Source organism: Phalangium opilio, unplaced genomic scaffold (genome assembly GCF_054372755.1).
Source record: "Phalangium opilio isolate 3A_F unplaced genomic scaffold, DU_Popi_V2 ptg000042l_1, whole genome shotgun sequence".
Lineage (NCBI taxonomy): Eukaryota > Metazoa > Arthropoda > Arachnida > Opiliones > Phalangiidae > Phalangium > Phalangium opilio.
Window position 1 is genome coordinate 2503847 of NW_028324166.1, and position 20141 is coordinate 2523987.

The 20141-nt window shown below is 36.3% G+C and overlaps 2 protein-coding genes across 2 annotated transcripts in view; both read right to left on the reverse strand.

Annotated features, from left to right (window-relative positions):
* Positions 1-1453: 1453 nt before the first annotated feature.
* On the reverse strand, positions 1454-5230 carry LOC149678293 (adipocyte plasma membrane-associated protein-like). The gene is made up of 8 exons (XM_089837034.1): positions 5145-5230; positions 3791-3924; positions 3644-3721; positions 2892-3005; positions 2641-2821; positions 2086-2220; positions 1876-1945; positions 1454-1612 (listed from the first exon to the last, which is right to left on the reverse strand). The coding sequence occupies exons 1-8, from the start codon at positions 5228-5230 to the stop codon at positions 1454-1456; spliced, it is 957 nt and encodes a 318-aa protein (XP_089693160.1).
* Positions 5231-8960: 3730 nt separating this feature from the next.
* The window catches only part of LOC149678294 (frequenin-2-like), a 52803-nt gene continuing 41622 nt past the window's right edge, over positions 8961-20141 (reverse strand). Inside the window, exons 3-9 of the mRNA XM_089836286.1 lie at positions 14708-14732; positions 12721-12769; positions 11737-11826; positions 11496-11574; positions 10590-10678; positions 10029-10106; positions 8961-9147 (exon numbers count right to left, since the gene is read on the reverse strand). Coding sequence (XP_089692412.1) covers positions 9055-9147; positions 10029-10106; positions 10590-10678; positions 11496-11574; positions 11737-11826; positions 12721-12769; positions 14708-14732 — 503 coding nt within the window. The 3' untranslated portion in view covers positions 8961-9054. The remainder of the gene's footprint in view (positions 9148-10028; positions 10107-10589; positions 10679-11495; positions 11575-11736; positions 11827-12720; positions 12770-14707; positions 14733-20141) is intronic.

Sequence of the window (20141 nt, forward strand, 5' to 3'; positions counted from 1 at the left end):
CCACTTTTGAAATAAGGGAACAAGGAGCGTTGAAAGAAGTTGTCGACGATTGATGAAATGTTGTACATTTTATACAGAATTCGGACCCGAATTCAGATCTGGGTCGAGTTTGGAGGCGTGTTAAAAAGTACACCAGTATTATTTCATTCCGTCCTAACGACTTTTTAGAAATAGTTTTGAACATGGGAGCTGGTTACAGTGTAGGACTGTTCACTTTGGAACACGCTTTGTTGCAAGGACTCAGATCATTTCTGGGATGTGATATGCTACCGGGTGCCTTGTACCTGCCCGAGAACGTAGCTCTTTTCGAAATTAATGCCTTTGCATTCAGGAAAGATTTGGACCTTGCTCTTGCCTACAAGATAAAACAAATGTAAGATGTTGAAACAGTTAGGACGTCATCAGACTCATCACTCTTTGAAATTGCTTATTTTGTTCTTATTTTAAAGCATAGCGCGGCTCCAGTGGATCCCCTACAAGTTGACTATACTTACGAACTCCAGTTTTGGCTTGCAAATACACGAGGCCTTTGTGGGCTGGGTTGAAAAGTGCACTTATAAATCCCACCCACTAGCCTTTGCCAAGCCAAACCCGGAGTTCAGGAGGAAAGTCCCTTTGTAGGGGATCCACTTTTGGGGATCCACTGGAGCCGCGCTATGCTTTGAGAGGATACAGTGCTATGTTTCTTCTATTATCCACTTCTGATTTTAAGTATTGAAAATATCAATTCATTTTCAGTGAAACATATTTCTTTGAAAGTGGAATTCAAGAATACCAGTTTGGCTTTATGACGTGGACCGCAATAAATTGCGTCTACGATCGTAACGAGCATCTGCAGTCGGCAACAAAACTCAGCTTGAAATCATTGGCTTTTCCTTTCACCTTGTGGATTGTTGGCATGTTTATCAGCACTGTCATTGCTGTGTATGCTTGGAAAATCAACAAAAGGAAAAAGTTTCCAGGGAAGTCGCCGATCAAGACGTTGAAACCGCTGATCAGGAACCTGCTGATCCTATCAAAACCGCTGATCAGGAACCTGCTGACCCAATCAAAACCGCTGATCATAAACCTGAAATCTCATTCGACGTCACTGTTTGTGACTTAGATCCCGAGGCCGTACCAAGTACAAGTAGATAATTTGAAAACCAAGTAAAATTATGAAACAGAATTCTTTGTGGCACTAAGTGTCCTTCGATTGCTTGAAACCATTTGCTCAACTCGTTTTGCCTAAGAAGCCTCAATGATGAATTCCCCATGAATTATAACTCGTAGTACCACTTTGGCCTTCTATTGCAAAGGCTTCATTCTGCCTTTAAAACTTATGCTTGTGGTTATAATACTCAAATCCCGAGCAATACGACTCAATGAAATTTATTCTTCTCTTATTCAACATTATAAATGGACGCAACGAAATTAATTATTAAAATACTCTAATTGATTGCGGCCATCTGCATTAGTATGGCTTTACTTTTAAAACGTAATCATTCGTAACTGATCCAAAGTACAATTGTCCATTGAAGTCTGTTACTTGCGACAATGTGCAAGGCAGATTTCCATTTGGAATAATTATTTGTTTCGTAGAACCATACTCGTCAATCTCCACGGCCACGCACTGTAAAATTAAAAAGAGAAACCATGCAACTTTCGTAAAAAGGGGTTTGGAAAATTAGTTTTTGGAAAAGGTTTAAATTAATAATGAATAACCCATAAGAGCCTTCACAAACCAACTCTAGAACATCACAACTAAATGGTTTAAGTCCATAAAGCTTAAAAAATGTACTTTAGTAATGCTGTTACCTCCAAATATTGTTCGTTTGTCAGTGTAACAGATCGTGTTACCCCAACCCAATAAAAACCATTCGAACTTGGTCGTACATTATCCGGTGATCCCGGTGTCTTTGTTAGAACACTCAATGTGCCAGCGTTACGTCCCTTCAAAATGTACCTGAAAGAACAGGAGTAAGATAATGTATAAATACTAACGTATCCACGCTTGAACTTCATGTGGTTTTCTATGCCTATATTGAAGCTAATCCGAAATATGTTTCTGAAGTGTTAATTTGAGCAATTAGCGGTAAATTTTACCTAGAAACTCTTGATTTCATAAATTCAGTCAACAGTAAATAGTCACGGTTTTTTGAAAGTTGAATCCCGTTGCAAAAATACAGATTGCGTACTAAAATCTCTTCTTTCTTCGTTTTCAAATTATATTTGATAACCCTGAAAGTGTACAATTTGATTAAAACAGTAATAGATTTAATTTTAGAAGTAGGAATGGAGAACGGTTAGTATTTACTTCAGGCCGACTCATAGAGCCCCTCCCTCCAACACGTAACGAAAAGTTTAAATTATCTTATTGGCTCACTTAAATTACGTTTTGATGACGTTGCTGACGGGGACGGCGAAAAATACGTAATTCCTTTTTACCTCTGTCGCTATGACCCGCCTCTTCTTTCATACCCCTCCGTCCCGTGGAAGGGGTTCCGGGACTTTGACGCGCGCCCAGATTACTTTGTTCTCCATTCCTACTTCTAAAATTAAATCTATCCCTGGTTAAAATAACGATAGGTCACTAAAATTAAAAAATATCATTAAATTCGAATTTCCTTTCTTCTAAAAAATAATATATTTTGTACTGACATTCCCGTGTCATCCTTGGAGCCGATCCGCTTAACTTTTTCAAGTCCCGTCATGTTATACGCTTGAGTAATGGAAGCGATGTAAAGCGTTTGAGACCAGACATCCATGTCAACGTCATCCAAAAACGGGTACTTAAGATTGCCATCCTCATCGTAAGTGGAAAATAGTTCTTTTGACGCATCTTTAAGGTAATTATGAGTGTGTTTTGTAAAACCAAATTACTTCTTGGTACGCAACATGTAGTATCTTACAATTACGTGTTTTCAAATCGACAGAATAGACTCCGTTGAAAGCATCTACCGCTAGAAGAACTCCGTCAAATACTCGCATTCCCAAAAACCGCCGAACGGGGTTTTTACCACTGGCTTAAAATCGAATAAAAACCGTTCAAATTATGGAATATAGAAAGTGTGCATTAAAGGGGCTCGGAAAATTTCAACCCCCGTTTCTTCATTTTAACTGCTTCAGTGTTGCCAGTAGATTGTTATTATAGAGCATCTCGTGCAGGATTGGAACTGAATCGAAACAGAACTAGAACCAAAAGTATATAGCTATAGAAACAAAAGTACCCTTCATTAACAATTCTCTGCCTTTGACTGTTGACGACATGTAAACGGGGAAGCAAACTACCCTCCGCTCAATCAGGGAAGAGCTGCTTGTCGTCATAGGTTTATAGAAATTAGTACGTGATGCTGGCGACCCAAACGTTAATTTTTGGTACTAGAGCTAGCGTGCGCTACTTTATGAGCCTGTTCACGGGACGGCTGGTTCCCTGTACCACGATCGGGAAGGTAATCATACGCAGAGGGGGGTCGACAATATTTTGGGATAAAAGAGCTGGGCTTCTCGTATAACACGGCGTGAGCAAGCTTCAAGGAAGTGTACTTTATGTTTTTATATCTATGTACTTTTAGCTTTTAAGTCTAGCGGTTGAATTGCATTCACAAATGACAGACAACAGTCAACACTTATCTGTAAACTATCTATTAATGGATGATATTACCTATTTCGGGTAGTGTGGTTATTGATGTGTCGTTGAATTTGACAATTTTACCACCGTCAGTGCCAGCGTAAAAATATCCTGTGATAAATGTTTATGTAAATAATTTTTCTCACCAAATCGGTTATTTAGTTGTAAATCAATCTCTACCATCGTATTCCGCAATAGATTCCGGCTGTGCAATTTTGCCATTTAGTAATTTGTTACCGTTAACCAATATCACTTTCTCAGTGTCTAACTTTGACGCGAATGGACCCGCTTGCCGAAGCATTGAATCGAAAATGCTGTTGTTTAAAAAGTAGATACGAATTAGTAAATTATCACTATTATTCATAAGATATGTTCCATAAGTTTGCCACTGGTTACTAAGAGCTTGTGGCGTAGGTAATAGATTCAGGGTAAAGCGACGCCTGGTGAGACGCTGTCAAAGGTTTAGTACAGACTAAATAGGAAGATGGAAGTCCTGCAAAACTAACCGAGTGTAGTGTGCAATTATCGCTTCCGTCGTTCTCGAACTAGCTCGAGCTATAAGTCTCTAGCATTACGAATACGAAGTGTAGGTCGTGTCATACTTATGGAAGACATCTTATAAAAATATGGTGGCTAATACTAGGGGCTGTAACTCATTACGGGGAAAGACACTCAAATATCATTATACACTTTGATTGCCTTTGAAAAATAGTGTTCCATATAATTTTTTGAACCAAATACCTGAAGAAATCGGGTTGGCTGTAGACTTGATTAGTGCTCGAAATGAATAGCACTAGTGTTAATATATACAGAAACATATTTTAACGGTTTGACTGAACTCGCTACCCGTCTGTTAATGAAAAATTCAACTTCCAGCTTCCTGCTTAACATTAGTAAGTCTCGTCTGTGGTTTAGTTTCAACAAATGCCACTAGATACTCGCTTAGTCTAGCAAATGCAAATTCTGATTGGTTCCTACCGCGGGCGAGGTCAAATTGCTGTGTAGACGCGAGACAGCTAGGGCCTACATTTATTTTAAAGTTTCACAGTACACCTGCATTGCACTCGTATAAAATTAATACAGTGCAACTACATATTTAATACGGATTTATTTTAAAAACAAATTTATTGGAATTTGAACCAAAGTATAACTGTCCATTAACGTCTGTCACTTGCGTTAACGAGCAAGGCAGATTGCCATTTGGAATGATAATTTGTTTCGTGGAACCATTTTGATTAATCTCCATGGCCACGCCTTGTAAAATCCAAAGTACTGAGAGATATAGGCCTAGTTTCTTTTCTCCACGTGACCTAGCATGTATTCATGGCGCGATGATAAACCTTTATCAAAGTAAAAGAGCGATTTGAAGAAGGGAACACTCGCCTTGACCAAAAATTTAATTTACTATGTAGGCCTAACTGCTTTTTTCTCCCAAGAATCTTAACACTATACCTGAAGAAATTGTCTTGTCCGTAGACAGGATGAGCATTTTAACCAAAAATACAAGGCTATTTGGTGGAAACATACTTTATACGAGGAAAGTTGGGCGTTAAGCCTTGGCGCATACATGGTGACAGTGGCGTTATCCTCTTTGGTGGCGAAGGTTAAGAAATCAGCCATTTTGGAAACATTTGGCGAAGGAAGTTAAGTGGTTGAAGGTGAGTCTTTCTTAACATTTATTTCTTACACTTGAAAAAAAAAATTCGAAATCCAATTTGAATAATTTTTAATTCAACAACTTGCGGTGATTTTTCTTAAACACATAAATAAATTAGTTTTATCCAATATTTTCTTTTTAGTTTTTGGCATTAGTATTATATAATTTCCTCTTTGTGCAATGACCATTTAAAATATTGTGCGCTGGGCTTTCTTCGTTAATAAGTTTTGAAAATTAATATTTGACAGAACGGTTTGACGATTAAATATGTGAACTTTTCAAAAAGCCCAAGCACGATTTAAGTTTACAGTTATAATTAATAATTCGAGAAAAATCATCAAAATTTAATGAAATATTAAGCGAATTTTATTAACAACAATATTTATAAGGTTTTTTTTTTTAATTTTTTGGGGGTTTATAGTTTATTCTGTTGTTTAAAGCGCAGCCTACCGCAGCTTAATAAAAATCCAATCAAATATGACTCAGCAACTACTATTAATTAGTTTTAATACAATTAAAACTAATTGCGTTTGATGTTGTGACGCAGCCCAATTTTAAGTTTCGGCCTACCGCTGTCCAAAAAAGTTATTAAATTAAAATTAAACTTTATAAATATAATTTACTGCCATCTATTAGCAGGGTCACTCATGTAATTAAGAGGTTCTGTGCTCAACGGTCACTATTGGTTTCATTGCAATAATGTCAATTAGTAGCTTATACTTTCATCCGGTTATGTTATGTTATGTTAGGTAAAAGTAACTGAGGGTATGGGTTCAACCTGCCACGCTTCAGATCCATCTAGTGTTGATATTTGTATTGATTTTAGTATAAAAAATTTGATATATGGAATTATTATAATTTGTTTAGCGTTTATCGTAACTTCATCAATAACTCATTTGAAGTGATTTTTATTTCTTCAGTCTAAGTAATATTTTGTTGTCAATTTTCAGGTGTACTTGAGAGTAAGATTTGGATAATAACAATTTGTTTCCAAATATTTAATATTAGTCTAACCCCTTACATAACTTAACATTTAAATTATCCTTTAATTTAAATAGAAATAATCTTGTAAAAATTAAAAACCGCGCTAAAATTAAATTAAAAATTTGTATTCATCACTAATAGATGGACCTCAGTACTAGTACCATTATCATTACAAGGAAAAAACCATAAATGTTTGTTATTATTTATAATTTGTCTAACAGAGGTCATAGAAGAATGTCGCTATACGAGTAACGTTTTTAGATATAAATTCCGAATTACCGCTCCATAATACACTTTTTAAGTACGACTAAGGCCAGCATATTTTTACTTTTCACAAGTTTCGTTTGCAAAAGTTATTAGTCTGACTTTCCCAGCTGGGTGGCTGGTTTTGGTTCTGCTAACCTTATGCATCAAATTGAATTCAAGGAGTTATTAATGAAGTTATGTTAAAACAATTTATTAATGAGAGGATTTTGGTTGAAAGTTCTGTTTCTGTATCGCATAATGGGTTAATAACATTTTTTATTCAAACTTCTTCATTTTCGCCAAAACTATTGAGAGAAAAATCTTTTGTTTTTTTTAAACACCGAGATAAATTTATATATAAACAACAAATTCTACTTTATATTTTTTATAGCTTTTAGCACCTACTACGTACTGAAGTAAGTTTCGAGTTAAACGGGAAACACAGTGCGTAAAATATTTTTAAAAATTTTAAATGTTTCAAGAGAAAAATTGTGTGATTAAACGGCCCCTATATTCACATGATTTAATAGTTCATTAACCAATACAGGTTGCGTAATTATGAAATAAGCTTTTATATATAGCGAGTATAGAGGTTATATCTCAATTACGACAGGGGCGCCATCTAACTTTTTAAATTTAACATTGAAAGCGGTAAAATATTAATATAATACAATAACGAAAATCGTTGGTGGAACAATTTACTTTTGCAAGGTGGTGCTAAGTATGACGTCACTACATATAACCTACGGTCAAACTAAGCAGTCGACGGATGCGCCGCCATTTTAAGATAGGATTAATAAGCAGTTTTTGAATTTTTTTAAAAAAATAGGGTGAAAGGGTAAAAATTACATATTTCGCGACTTATTACATCACCATTCACAAACAACACATTTGTTTTGTGTGCTAAGCTTAATTTTTTTCGATTATTACATTGCATCAAATTCGAAGGAACTTCGCGATATGTTAGATGAATTCTACGTAGGGTTGCCCTAATACAGTTAGGGAATTTGAAAATGGGTGTGAAATATCAGGGAATTTTAAAATTGTCCGGGAATTAATAAAGTCAGGGAAATTCACATTGAATCTGTTATTTTCCTATATTTGTACTAACATGATCTAACATGATACGATTTCTTGGTACTAGCCAATTTCAAACGCATCCTTCTGACTTTTCTACAAATTAATTAGGACTTGAAACTGGTCAGGGAAAACCTTTTGACTGAGGGAAAATTAAAAGAAGTCAATTTAAAATTTTTAAATGAAAACCTTTTTATCAGTGGCAACCCCTATTATATAAGATAATTGAAAAACACATAAAAGCTAATTAGCATAAGGCGTAAACAGTATAACAAAATGGCGTCTTTACATGATATAACCTCCACACTCACTCACTTTACACGGTGTTTCTGATATAAGTCCGCCATAAATTAAGGGGGATGTTCTTCGGGAAATCAGTTTTGAATCGAAAATGTTCTATGACATTTTTACCTAAGGGACGCTGTTTTCGACTTATGATTTGAGTGTTTTAGGGATGACCCCTTAATTAAAATTAAACTTAAATGGTCAGCCGTAAAATAATCCAATCATAACTCGAAAACAGTGTCCCTTCATATCATAGAACATTTTCAACTCAAAATTGATTTTCCAAAGAACATCCCCCTTAATTTATGCCACCAGACTTATATCAGAAACACTCGCTGTATAAATGCATCTAGATATAATTAATTACTTCATTTAATTTAATTAATTTAGGTTGTGCCTTAATTAATGGGTAATTAATTTATAATTATTTTTTTCTCATTCGATATGATCTAAGAATGTAATGTAATTTAATTTAATTTAATTAACATTAACGATAATACTTTTATAGTTAGGATTGTCTAGACCGTTTTAGAAAAACGTGAAATTTTTTTTTAAAGATTCAAGAAGGAAAAAAATGTATGTAGTTTTCTCTCATACACGATTTTTTTTTAAAGTATTTCATATTACTTATATTTATTTTATTTTCATTTTTTTGGCTTTTAGTTAGATTTAAATAGATTCGATTTAGTATATAAAATTTGACGTTTTATACCACGTATGTTATGTTATGTTTTTGTTTACGCTTCCAAGTAAAGCCAAAGCGTTGTCTTGTTTGTTTGTTTGTTTATTTATTTATTTGTTTGTTTTGTATAGTAAAAGTTCCATATTTACACACATAATAGTTCGAGTGTCATTTATTTTTCAAGTATATTGGAATGTCACTCTTAGTCATGAAGTGTTCTTTGTGAGGCGTTTGTTAATTTTTTTTTTTTTTCATTTTGAAATGAGAAATATTTTTGCTAAATTTTTTTTTCCCAAATGATATTAATTAACACTCGAATAATTTTATTTATTTATTTATTTGGTTTTTGGGATATAGAATATTAACGTGTTTATATTTAATTTTTTTTGGATGAAGGTTGTTTTTTGTTTTTTTGTTTGTTAAATTGCCATTTGTTTTTATTTATTTTTTTTAATTAGTCCAGTAGCAAAATATTAATAACTAATTAGCGCGCACCCTCGATTAGTTTGCTCGTTACGGCGAGTACAGGGAGAGCGCCTGGACTATCTTCGGGTCCTGTTTCGAGCCCTCCTTGAACTCTTCCAATGATAAACGATTGTCGTGATTCTGAAAAATTTTATTGTATATATTATCAGAAGCAATATAAGTGCCCTAGCATTGGTAATAGATCCTGGCACTAGTGAACAAATTTGAGGATTTTTATAGAGATGGGCCGATACCGATCCCATATCGGTCCCGATATTTTTTTAACCGATATATCGGTATCGGTTAAAAATGAACCGATATTTCTACTCGATATTTATTAAGGAAAAATATCGGTTCATTTTCAACCAATACCGATATATCGTTTACATTCAAATATCGGGACCGATACCGATATGGGACCGGTATCGGCCCATCTCTACAACCATTATTATACCTTCTATTTTCTCAATGATATCGGTTAATATATCGGTATCGTTTAATATCGGTTTATTCGAACGATCGGGTAAAATATCGGTATCGGTACGTATCAGTTTCCCAAGTATCGAATGATATCGGTATCGGTTAAAACTGGTATCGGCCCTTTTCTAGATTTTTATGCTGCTTCCATCGCGCCTACACTAGAGAGAAAAAAATTGGTCGAGTTCCAAAAAAATTTCCTATCCCCTTCCCATCAACCTAAAGCCGCGGAACCAGGACGCGGGTGCTTGAATCTAGTTCGGCCGTCTACCGCCGCGAGCGTCTCACGTTTTGGGGGGGAAAATTCAGAAACCGCTACCAGAGGGCCAACCGTTGGTGTGTTATCAAGAATATTCATTTTCGCTAAGTGAAGAATTTGGTTACCTCGATACTTCTAGTCCCTTATCTTACTTGTGATATTATTAACAGGGATGCGTAGATTTTCTGAGCCTTTCTACTATGTCGAGTTGACCGATTTAATTGACTTAGAAAGTTGTATCGTCTAAAATAACCTCGAGTGTGTATGTACTTATCGTTCATATTACCTTGTCTAACTGTTCAAATATTTTATCAACCCTGGATTTGGGATCATCATCTTCCTCTCCATCTTTGCCTTGCGTTCCCTGAAAAGCAAATATTTACATTATCATTCGAGACTATGTTAGAGCAAATAATAACGGGTAATTTGAAATGTAATTTAATTCGATTGCAGTCTGGAAAATCACTAAAGCAATAACCCTATAACGAGTAAGTATAGGGATCCGATCTACCCAAAGTCCGTCCCAAACTTATGAAAAGTATGATAGGTTTATGCTAAAAATGTAAACATCTATGGGAATAGACCATTTCGATGTAAATAAGAGGGAAAGACACGGGGGGTAAAACTCCGCCTTCCATCTCGCTTTTTGGCGCCTGCGCTGTAGTGTTTTTGTGTTATGAGGATGAGAGTGCGCAGAGCCGGCAATGTATTAACCCCCTTGTATGTCCCGATTCTAAAGGGTTGCCTACTCCCTTTTTTAAGTCGTGGTTTCTCAGACTGCACCCGATTTAACAAAATTTATAGCTTTAATGCTAATTTCCACCACTGGATGGCGTGAGTTACTGACCAGCATTTGATATATGGCGTCTACTATGTTGTACATTTCTTCTCTTTCAATGTATCCGTCGTTATCGACGTCGTACAGCTTGAATGCCCCTACCATGAAGAAATTAATACAGTTATTTCTGTTCATTGTGTTGAAGCAGTTGGAATTCGTCTCGCGACCCCATTATTGGATTCGTACGAAGAACAATGTCCCTCGCTAAAATTCTTTCCTTCCCAAAATAGTTCTTATTATTTATTTATTAAATGGAGAATGAAATGAGCAGACAATAATACTTTTTAATTACTAAGGATTTTTGGTAATTTAACATCAATATCAGTAACAAAACTTTTACCAAAAATCATCCGTCAATCCCCATATTCTTTGACGCTTACCACTCAATTTGACCCATTAATTTATGACACAATGTATAGTGCCAGGGATAAATTTAATTTTAGAAGTATGAATGGAGAACAGAGTAATCTGGGCGCGCGTCAAAGTCCCGGACCTCCTTCCACAGGACGAAGGGGTATGAAAGAAGTGGCGGGTCATATCGAGCGTCAGAGGTAAAAAGGAATTATGGCACTATTTTTCGCCTTCCTAGTCAGCAACGTCATCAAAACGTAGTTCAAGTGAGTGAACCAATAAGATAATTTAAACTTTTCGTTACGTGTTGGAGGGAGCTAGGGGCTCTATACTGGGTGGGCTATGAATCGGACTGAAGTAAATATTAACCGTTCTCCATTCCTACTTCTAAAGTTAAATCTATCCCTGATAAGGCAGACGAGTATGTTTTGTTTAATGATTGCTTAAAAATCTTAAGCAATTAAAGAATGGATGGTTGTCTATCCATCCACTTTATTCTCCCTTGACGCGTTTGTCCTGTACTCTGGAGAATGCTTGGAACGCGAAGGGGACTTTTATACTTACATACTAATTTTTCCTCGAGATTGCCTCTGGACGTTACTGAAAGCGCCCGAATGAATTCCTCGAACTCGATCGAGCCATCCTAATAACATAATAATAAAAAATGACCCAACCTCGACTTAGTAATTATTAAAAGTTTTACTAAGGCTTCGCACTCTTTATTATTATTCAGGACCACTTATTGAGTGTTAAAGCAAAAATACTACTACAAGGGAATGGCTCTTGAAACTTGAGTAAATCTTACTTTATTTTCGTCGAAAACCCTGAAAACTAGCGATGCAAACCTCGAAGGGTCACCATGTGGAAAGAATTGTTTGTATATTCTTTGAAAGCCCTGAAACGATTCATTCATTTATTAGACAAAACCCATATTACTGCATACGGAATTAACATAGAACCCCTACTACTCTTTGCAACATTATTACATAGTGATATTTTCACTCCATACTAAATCCTCATTGGTGCAATGCTAGAGACTTACAGCTCGAGATAGCTAGTTCGAGAACGACAAGCGAGAATTGAAGTCCTACACTCGGTGGTTAATTTGGCAGTCCATCTAGCTCCTATTTAGTCTGTACTAAGCCTTTGACAGGGCCTCACCAGGCGTCGCTTTACCTTGAATCTATGAACCACGTCACTTCAGGACAAGCTCTCAGTAACCAGTGACCAATGAGATAGATAGAGTTACAATTCAAAGCGGCTTACCGCGAAACACATTGTTTTTATCAGGCACGTTTATCAAAACATGACAGCGCCATCTGTGAGCCTCTAGCAGAACTAATTACAACTTTTACTTGCTTATTTGCAATCAGAAACATCGTTATGATTTTTATTTCATCTATTTATTAGTTAATAGGTGGCGCCACCCGTATTTGATAAATATTCTTGCTCGACAAAAAGTGTATCGCGAAACGTCGATCTCGAGATCCCACGTTGTGACTCTAGGTTTAATACATATATTCTATCTCATTGCCAGTGACAAACTTATGGAACATATCTTATAAACTTATGTTTTAGACAGAGACAGACTATGGAAGTTTTGAATTTTAATTTAACTTTGGCAATATTTTTCCTTTACGCATAATTAATACTTTATAAGTAATAAATCCTTAAGGCTAAGGTTTTTATTTTGGCTGACTATGCATTTTGTGTTAGCATAATTTATTTAGTATGTTACTTCCGCTGCGTTGTTATGGGTCGATGAATTATAGGGAGTGTGTTTACCTACTTGTTCAGTGAGGAGTCCATTTGGGCAGTCTTTTAAGAAGCCTTTGTACCTAAATAAACATCGCAGCTTGTTAAATATACCATAAAGTTCAAACTGCTTCGCTTCCCATGATCAAAGTACTTATTATACACAGGGCAGGGTTAGCTATTTGATTAGAGCCAATAGCTTCTTTTGGCTAATGGTATTTTTCCATGCATCAAATTATTGATCCATTGAGGCCGGTGGCCGAGGATAAATAATTGACCTCGAGCAAAAACCGTGTTTTTTTTCCTTCTCCGCTTTGTCTTAGAGTGCTGTTTTGTTTTTAGAAGGGGTTGTTAGGCGGAATATTTTTGCGCCGTAAAATTGCAGTGGCATATTTTGCTTCTTAGAACAGTACCCACAATTTAAGGAGTAGTAAATAGTTGCTATAAATGGATTGTTTAAATAGTGTCTGAGGTGTTTGGAGTTAAATTTTAAATGAATCCTGATTTATTTCAAATTTAAGGATATTTACTGGTCATTCTTTTGTTAAAAAACCCCAGGATAACGACGATGACTGGGTGTCCAACAATTGGAAGCGCGTCCATTTTGAGGGTTGAAAATTGGGTGTCTGACAATTGGGAGAATTTACAAGTGGGTGGAAATGAAACGGAACAATACTAAAAGTTTGGTGAAAGTCTAAACCTATCTGACCCAAACCAATCCTAAGCTTACCTAACTGAACCAATCCAAACGTAAGCTGATCTAACTGACCCAAACCAATCCTAATCTTACCTAACTGAAATCCAAACGTAAGCTGATCTAACTGAACCAATCCAAACCTAAGCTGATCTAACTGAACCAATCCAAACCTAAGCTGATCTAACTGATCCAATCAAAACCTAAGCTGATCTAACTGAACCAATCCAAACCTAAGCTGATCTAACTGAACCAATCCAAACCTAAGCTAACTTACCTGAACCAATCCAAACCTAACATGACCTAACTGAACCATACATAATCTGACCTAACTGAACCATACATAATCTGACCTAACTGAACCATACATAATCTGACCTAACTGAACCATACATAATCTGACCTAACTGAACCATACATAATCTGACCTAACTGAACCATACATAATCTGACCTAACTGAACCAATCCAAACCTAAACTGATCTAACTGATCAAATCCAAACCTAACAAGACCTAACTGAACTAATCCAAACTTAAGCTGACCTAACTGAACTAATCCAAACTTAAGCTGACCTAACTGAACTAATCCAAACCTAAGCTGACCTAACTGAACTAATCCAAACCTAAGCTGACCTAACTGAACTAATCCAAACCTAAGCTGACCTAACTGAACCAATCCAAACCTAACATGACCTAAGTATTTTTATACTCCTCCATTTGACGCTCATTCAGTCGGTTTGATTGTCACCTAATTTTAAATTCTCTCTATTGTTGGAAACATAATCATCATCACCCAAATGTCTTTCGCCCAGTTGTCAAGTGACCTTTTTGACCACACCTTAAGGAATACTACAAAATTAACATAGCGGTTTTGAAATATTTTAAATTTTAAAATAAACCAACTTTTCATACTGAATTTTCGCATTTTTCAGTGACTTATAGAAACCAAAACATTATGTCACTCGAAATTCACTGGTATCAGAAGGTGACGTCATAATTCATGGCCGACCAGGTTTCTTTACGGTTTGGAAATATTGTCGACTATCAAGTAATTCAACTAATTTATATAACAACTGAATTTTCGCCTTGCCGGCCTGATATTACGAAAACCTTACGATATAGGCCTAGTCGAAATTAAACGGTATTGTTTTGTTAAATCCGTTTTAATTTAAAAGCATTTTTCTCGGAATAATTAAAGTCGGTCTGAATAAGGGAAATTTAAGCTAGGTAATTTCATCCATTGAATTTTAATCAAAGGAATGACTCGATCGATAAATTCGGACGCAAAATGAATGAGAACTTAAATTGAAATGGAAAAGCGGCTTACCATTGCTTCACTTCCTTCTCCGTAACTGCAAAGAAAAATAAGAAAAAGAATTCATGTATTAAAATGAAAGATTGATTTTATATGTTTTATAACTTAATCTAGGAGCACGTGTAACAGTAATTTAAATCTTGGTTAATGTCAGGGATTTGAAAATTGGGTGTGAAATATGTCGGGGATTTAAAATTGGGTGTGGAATGTCGGGGATTTGAAATTGGGTGTGGGAATGTCGGGGATTTGAAATTGGGTGTGGGAATGTCGGGGATTTGAAAATTAGGTGTGAAATGTCGGGGATTTGAAAATTGGGTGTGAAATGTCAGGGATTTGAAATTTGGGTGTGTGAAATGTCAGGGATTTGAAATTTGGGTGTGTGTAATGTTAGGGATTTGAAATTTGGGTGTGAAATGTCAGGGATTTGAAATTTGGGTGTGAAATGTCAGGGATTTGAAATTTGGGTGTGAAGTGTCCGGGATTTGAAATTTGGGTGTGAAGTGTCCGGGATTTGAAATTTGGGTGTGAAGTGTCCGGGATTAGAAATTTGGGTTTGAAATGTCAGGGATTTGAAAAATTGGGCGATAAATGTCAGGGATTTGAAAATTGGGTGTGTAATGTTAGGGATTTGAAATTTGGGTGTGTAATGTTAGGGATTTGAAATTTGGGTGTGAAATGTCAAGGGTTTGGAAATTGGGTATGTAATGTTAGGGATTTGAAATTTGGGTGCGAAATGTCTGGGATTTGAAAATTGGGTGTGTGAAATGTCAGGGATTTCAAAATGTCGTCTGCTAAATTGAACCTCTTACCCCTACTATTTAAATGCTAATTATTTTGTAATAAGAGATCATTTATTTATTTATTCGTTTAATATTTAATTCCTTTTATATTTAGAAAAAGGCCGTTCTTTTAAGGTATAATCAGTTATGTTACCTGAACTTTTCCTTTTAAACTAAGTTTATTTTTATTTCATTTTTGTTTGCATTTGATAATAAATGCATGTTTACTATATGGAACTGTATTTAAAGTTCGTTACGGTTTAGTGCATCTAGCCTTTTGGTGCGCGTTTTGGTCGCTTAGGTCCCATTTTATGCCGAGTTTTAATGGTACCCCGGAGAAATAATCAAGTAAAGCCAGCGCCTGTACATAGGAAAAGATTGCAATTTACTGGGCAAGGCTCTTTGTCACATACTTTCCGGCCATAGTTGTCATTTGTCGCAAAAACTGTAGGCAGTGTAGTGTCTTTCTAAATGACATTGGTCACGACAAAGAGCGATTGTCCGCCGCCTCGAGAGTTGTCGCGTCTCATCTCATCGCCGCTTGGCGACTCACCACACAAACCAAAAGCAATAAAATCAACTCCTTTACCAAGGAGTGAAGGTACACGAGTTATCACGTTTATTTTCACAAACTGCATTTATACAACGTTGAAATTATCAGTGTCCGTCTCTTAGGAATAAAATCGCGACAACATTCTCGAAATTAATCGTAGTCCTTTTTACTTTTGCGCTTTTTAGAGCAGCGAAAGTATTGTTCTATTTGTTACTTGAAGGTCCAGCGTTCGATCTTATATAATTCTTCTCTTCGAGAGAAGTGTACTGCACAATGCGGGTGATGTAATTATAACATGATTCTTACCAACATCAGAGTTAACATTTGGAGTGTACAAGGTTACTAAACCGAATCACATACGCGATAAATAGTTCCCTTAATCATACTATATTAGAGCTGCTTAACTATTTGCCAACCAAGGCGCATGCGCTTGTGGATTTTTGTCCCATGCACGTCAAGACTATCAAAGTTTGTGCCCACTTGATTGCTGGGGGTTTAGTAAATACCAAACAGTTATAGAATTCACCCTAGCACGGTGCGATGGCTACCCATCTGAAGTTTGATGAGCGGGAAAGCAAACAAAAATGGTGCCATGAGCCCGGGAAGAATCATGAACATTACATAACTGAAGTATTGAGAGTGTACAGAGTGTCACACTTCTTCTATTATCACTTTCTGATAGTACCTACACCTTGGGCAAGTGCGTGGTTTTAGTTGCTCATAGTTACGGATCAAGTCAGCTCTAGGATTTGGTTCTGGTTGGTTCTTTTTGGTTTCCCTGACTAGTCTCCCAGAAATAATTCAGAGCCAAGACAGAGAAAGCATCTTGCTTGGCGTGGGTGGGAAGTTGGGAAACCCATGCACCAAATGAAAAAAGTAAATAAAGAAATTGACTATATAAATATTTGATCCACGAATCTCACCGGTCCCTATTTCCAAAGAGAAAGACAAAACAGATACTCTGTAGCCGATGAGAAAAATTTGTTTCTCTTTTAAGGTTTGCCGATTGAGCTAAATTTAGACACGGCTTCAAAGGAAACTAAGTATATCGAAGGACTTCGGTTAAAAATAGCTGCGAAGCTATTAAGGATTGTGTGAATTTTGTAAGCTTTCTCCTGAGTCATCTAAAGGGGCGTGAAAGGTTCTAAGGAGTGAATTTATTTTATTCGCTTTAGAGTATCATAAGTAAGCAAAACTAGATGGCACTGTCTACCTAAACTTCTGGCCTTCGCTTGGGTAGGGGATTGTTAATTGCTGCCGCGTACTGCCAATTAAAAATATTAGCTAGTTTTCACAGAAGGATGATACTCTGTATCCTCGTACTACTTTAGTTATGTAACATGATACTTCCCATGCTTGCTCACCCTTTTTGTTTGCTTTCATGCTCATCAAACTTCAGATGGGTAACTATCGCACCGTGTGGGTGAATTCTGTAACTGTTTGGTGGTACTAAATCCTCAGCAATCAAACCACAAACCTTGAGTGTCTTGATGTGCGGGACAAAAATCTACAAGCGCATGCGCCTTGGCAAATAATTAACTGCTAATTGAGTAATGATGAGGGAACTATTTAGATCCCGTATGTGATTCGGTTTAGTAACCTTGCTTCAAATGTAAAATGATGTTTTGAAGAATCATGTTACAATTACTCCGCTTTGTGGTTGGTACACTTCTCTCGAAGTGTACTTCTGGTTATAGGTATGAAGATTGTTACTCTATCCCATCTCTTTCGTTCAAGTTCCTACGTACAACTGCCATGGAGGGATAATCCTTAGTAGGGGTACCGTGCCACCTGTCTAGCTATAATAAGGGGAGTCTTTGTTTAACTGCTAGTTTGAGTTGAGTTTCGACCTCATTTTAAAATCCAAACATCCTAACCCTAGCTCGATGCCGCCGGAAATGAACTAGCAGCCCTTTATTTATACACTGTACGGATCTGAAGGTCGTTATCAAGTCCTTTAAAAAGGCAGAAATAACCTCGGAAAACTGAAACAATAACATTGCCTAAGGCAATCTGACTAGGAAATATTCTTTGCTTCAATGACTTTCTGCTGACGAACACGTAATCTTTTTTCGTTATAATAGTTGTACCTTAGCAATTACAAATTTACGATTCGTTATCAAGTTGGAGCAATTTTATATTTTAATTTTAAATCATTAAATCTCAAATCGGAATATTTCACTTAAAACAAGTTGGGAAACCAAAATAAACCTCTCCGAGTCGAGAAGCAATTAAGATGTTTTTCTTAAATAATTAAATAAATATAATTAATATTAATTATTTTAATCGTCATTAATTTACCTTAATTCTACTTAAATCGTTTTAAGAAACTTTATTCCTAAAATCATTGTTGACGTATAATTTTATACTACCAATATTGACGTCACGCCCCCGTAACTCTTCCCCTTTCAGTACCACTCTATAGATCCCATTAAGACATAGAAACTTAAAGGTGGATGATAGACTTTTTATTCTTTTCTTTCAGATGGTGCGATGTCAAGCTAACAGCTTGGCCTATTTCAACGTGACGTCACTTCGATTGAATTGACCAATGGCTTTTTAAAACATGAGTATAGCTTACACTCGTGCATGACATCAATCGCTGTTAATACTTGGTTCAAGCTGTCGCTGAATCACTTTCCAATTCTTCAAGTGAAATCGGATTTCGTACCATTTACAATATTCCACATTACTAAAGCTATATCCAAAGGTATGTTCACTCAAAATTCTTATAGTGAAAAGGGTAGCCTTGCAATGTAGGTATAGAGAATATTGCGGTTGCTCAAGAACTTATCGGAAATGTCATACGACTCGCCACAGAAAAGTATAATTCAATTGAAAAAAAAATTCAAGTAAGAATTGAGTTTGAGTTTCACCAGAAATAGTAGAAGTACGTTTTTCAGAAGATATAAATTAAATTTAATTGGCCAAATTTGGTAGTAAAAATTGTTACTGCGCAACGGTAAATCATAACGTGAAAACAGTGGCCCAGACGTCAAAATGTCATAGAACAATTTCGACTCAAAATCGTCCAAAGAACATCCTCCTTAATTAAATCTTCATTATAACTTCAATCCTAATAAGAGTTGTACTGTACTTAAAAATATAGGCCTAGTGTGTTCCAAATTGGTTGGTAGGCGTGTGATTTTGAGTCACCTTTTGTAAGTTACGACCCCGTAATTAGCACACTTAAATTTAAGTGGGTCATCCGTAAAACACCCTGTTCATAACTTGTTTAGGGGTTGTCTCTTGTGACAAAATCAGTCATAGAAAATACATTTAGACTTTATTTCAACCATAGAACCCATTGTACTTCCGGTCGTACCTAAGACCATTAAACATAGATGGACTGGAATGGAGTTACATCCCTTGGTTCTTTTAGGGCAGCGCCACGCAGCGACAAATATTGAAACTTTTTCGACTCAAACCATAGAGCTATCTCAGAAGCCTTAGTGTGATGTCACCCATGCTATTTGCCCATAGAACCAAAGCGGTACCAAACATGGCCGCTCACTGCCAGAGCTAAGCAAGTGACTTTTTACCTAAGCACTGTGACAACTGAGATAGCTCTATAGCCATAACATCATGATCTATGAGTCGAAACGTTTGAGGACTCTCCCGCTAGGGGCGCCGACAGGCGATGCCATTGGGAGAACGGAGGTTTTGGCTTATCATTTCAGTCCATATGTGTTTAATGGTTGTAGATCGTCCCATCCTATTTGAATTGAAAGCCCTGTATTTCAGATTAATCCATTTCTGTCTGTCTTTTTCCACTCTGATCTGGCCAACTGTTGTCTCTCTCCTTTCTGAAAACTATTTCGATTTCTTTAAAGAATTATTATTTTTTTACCCAAAAAGAAAAGCTTTTTTTTTCAACGCTTTTTCCCATTTTGGCGCGCTCACATTTTTTTACGTCTTTTGAAAAGTTTGGCCCTCGTCAAAGGAAAGGAGTTGAGGGAAAAAATCAATACGGAACTTGGGTCTCGCTCGGCGTTCTTCTGAGCAACAAAGGATAATCGAAAAGAAAAAACCCTTCCTTCCTCCTCCTTTAACCCAACACCGTTCCCTTTCCCTTTGAAGGGATAGTGAAAGTAGTATTCTAATAGACAATTCC

Coding starts and splice junctions, on each gene's coding strand:
- LOC149678293 (XM_089837034.1), bottom strand. CDS start 5,230: ATGGCTGATTTCTTAACCTTCGCCACCAAAGAGGATAACGCCACTGTC. Junction 3,006..3,643: donor AACCACACTACCCGAAATAG/GTAATATCATCC, acceptor TTCGATTTTAAG/CCAGTGGTAAAAACCCCGTT. Junction 2,221..2,640: donor TCCAAGGATGACACGGGAAT/GTCAGTACAAAA, acceptor GTACACTTTCAG/GGTTATCAAATATAATTTGA.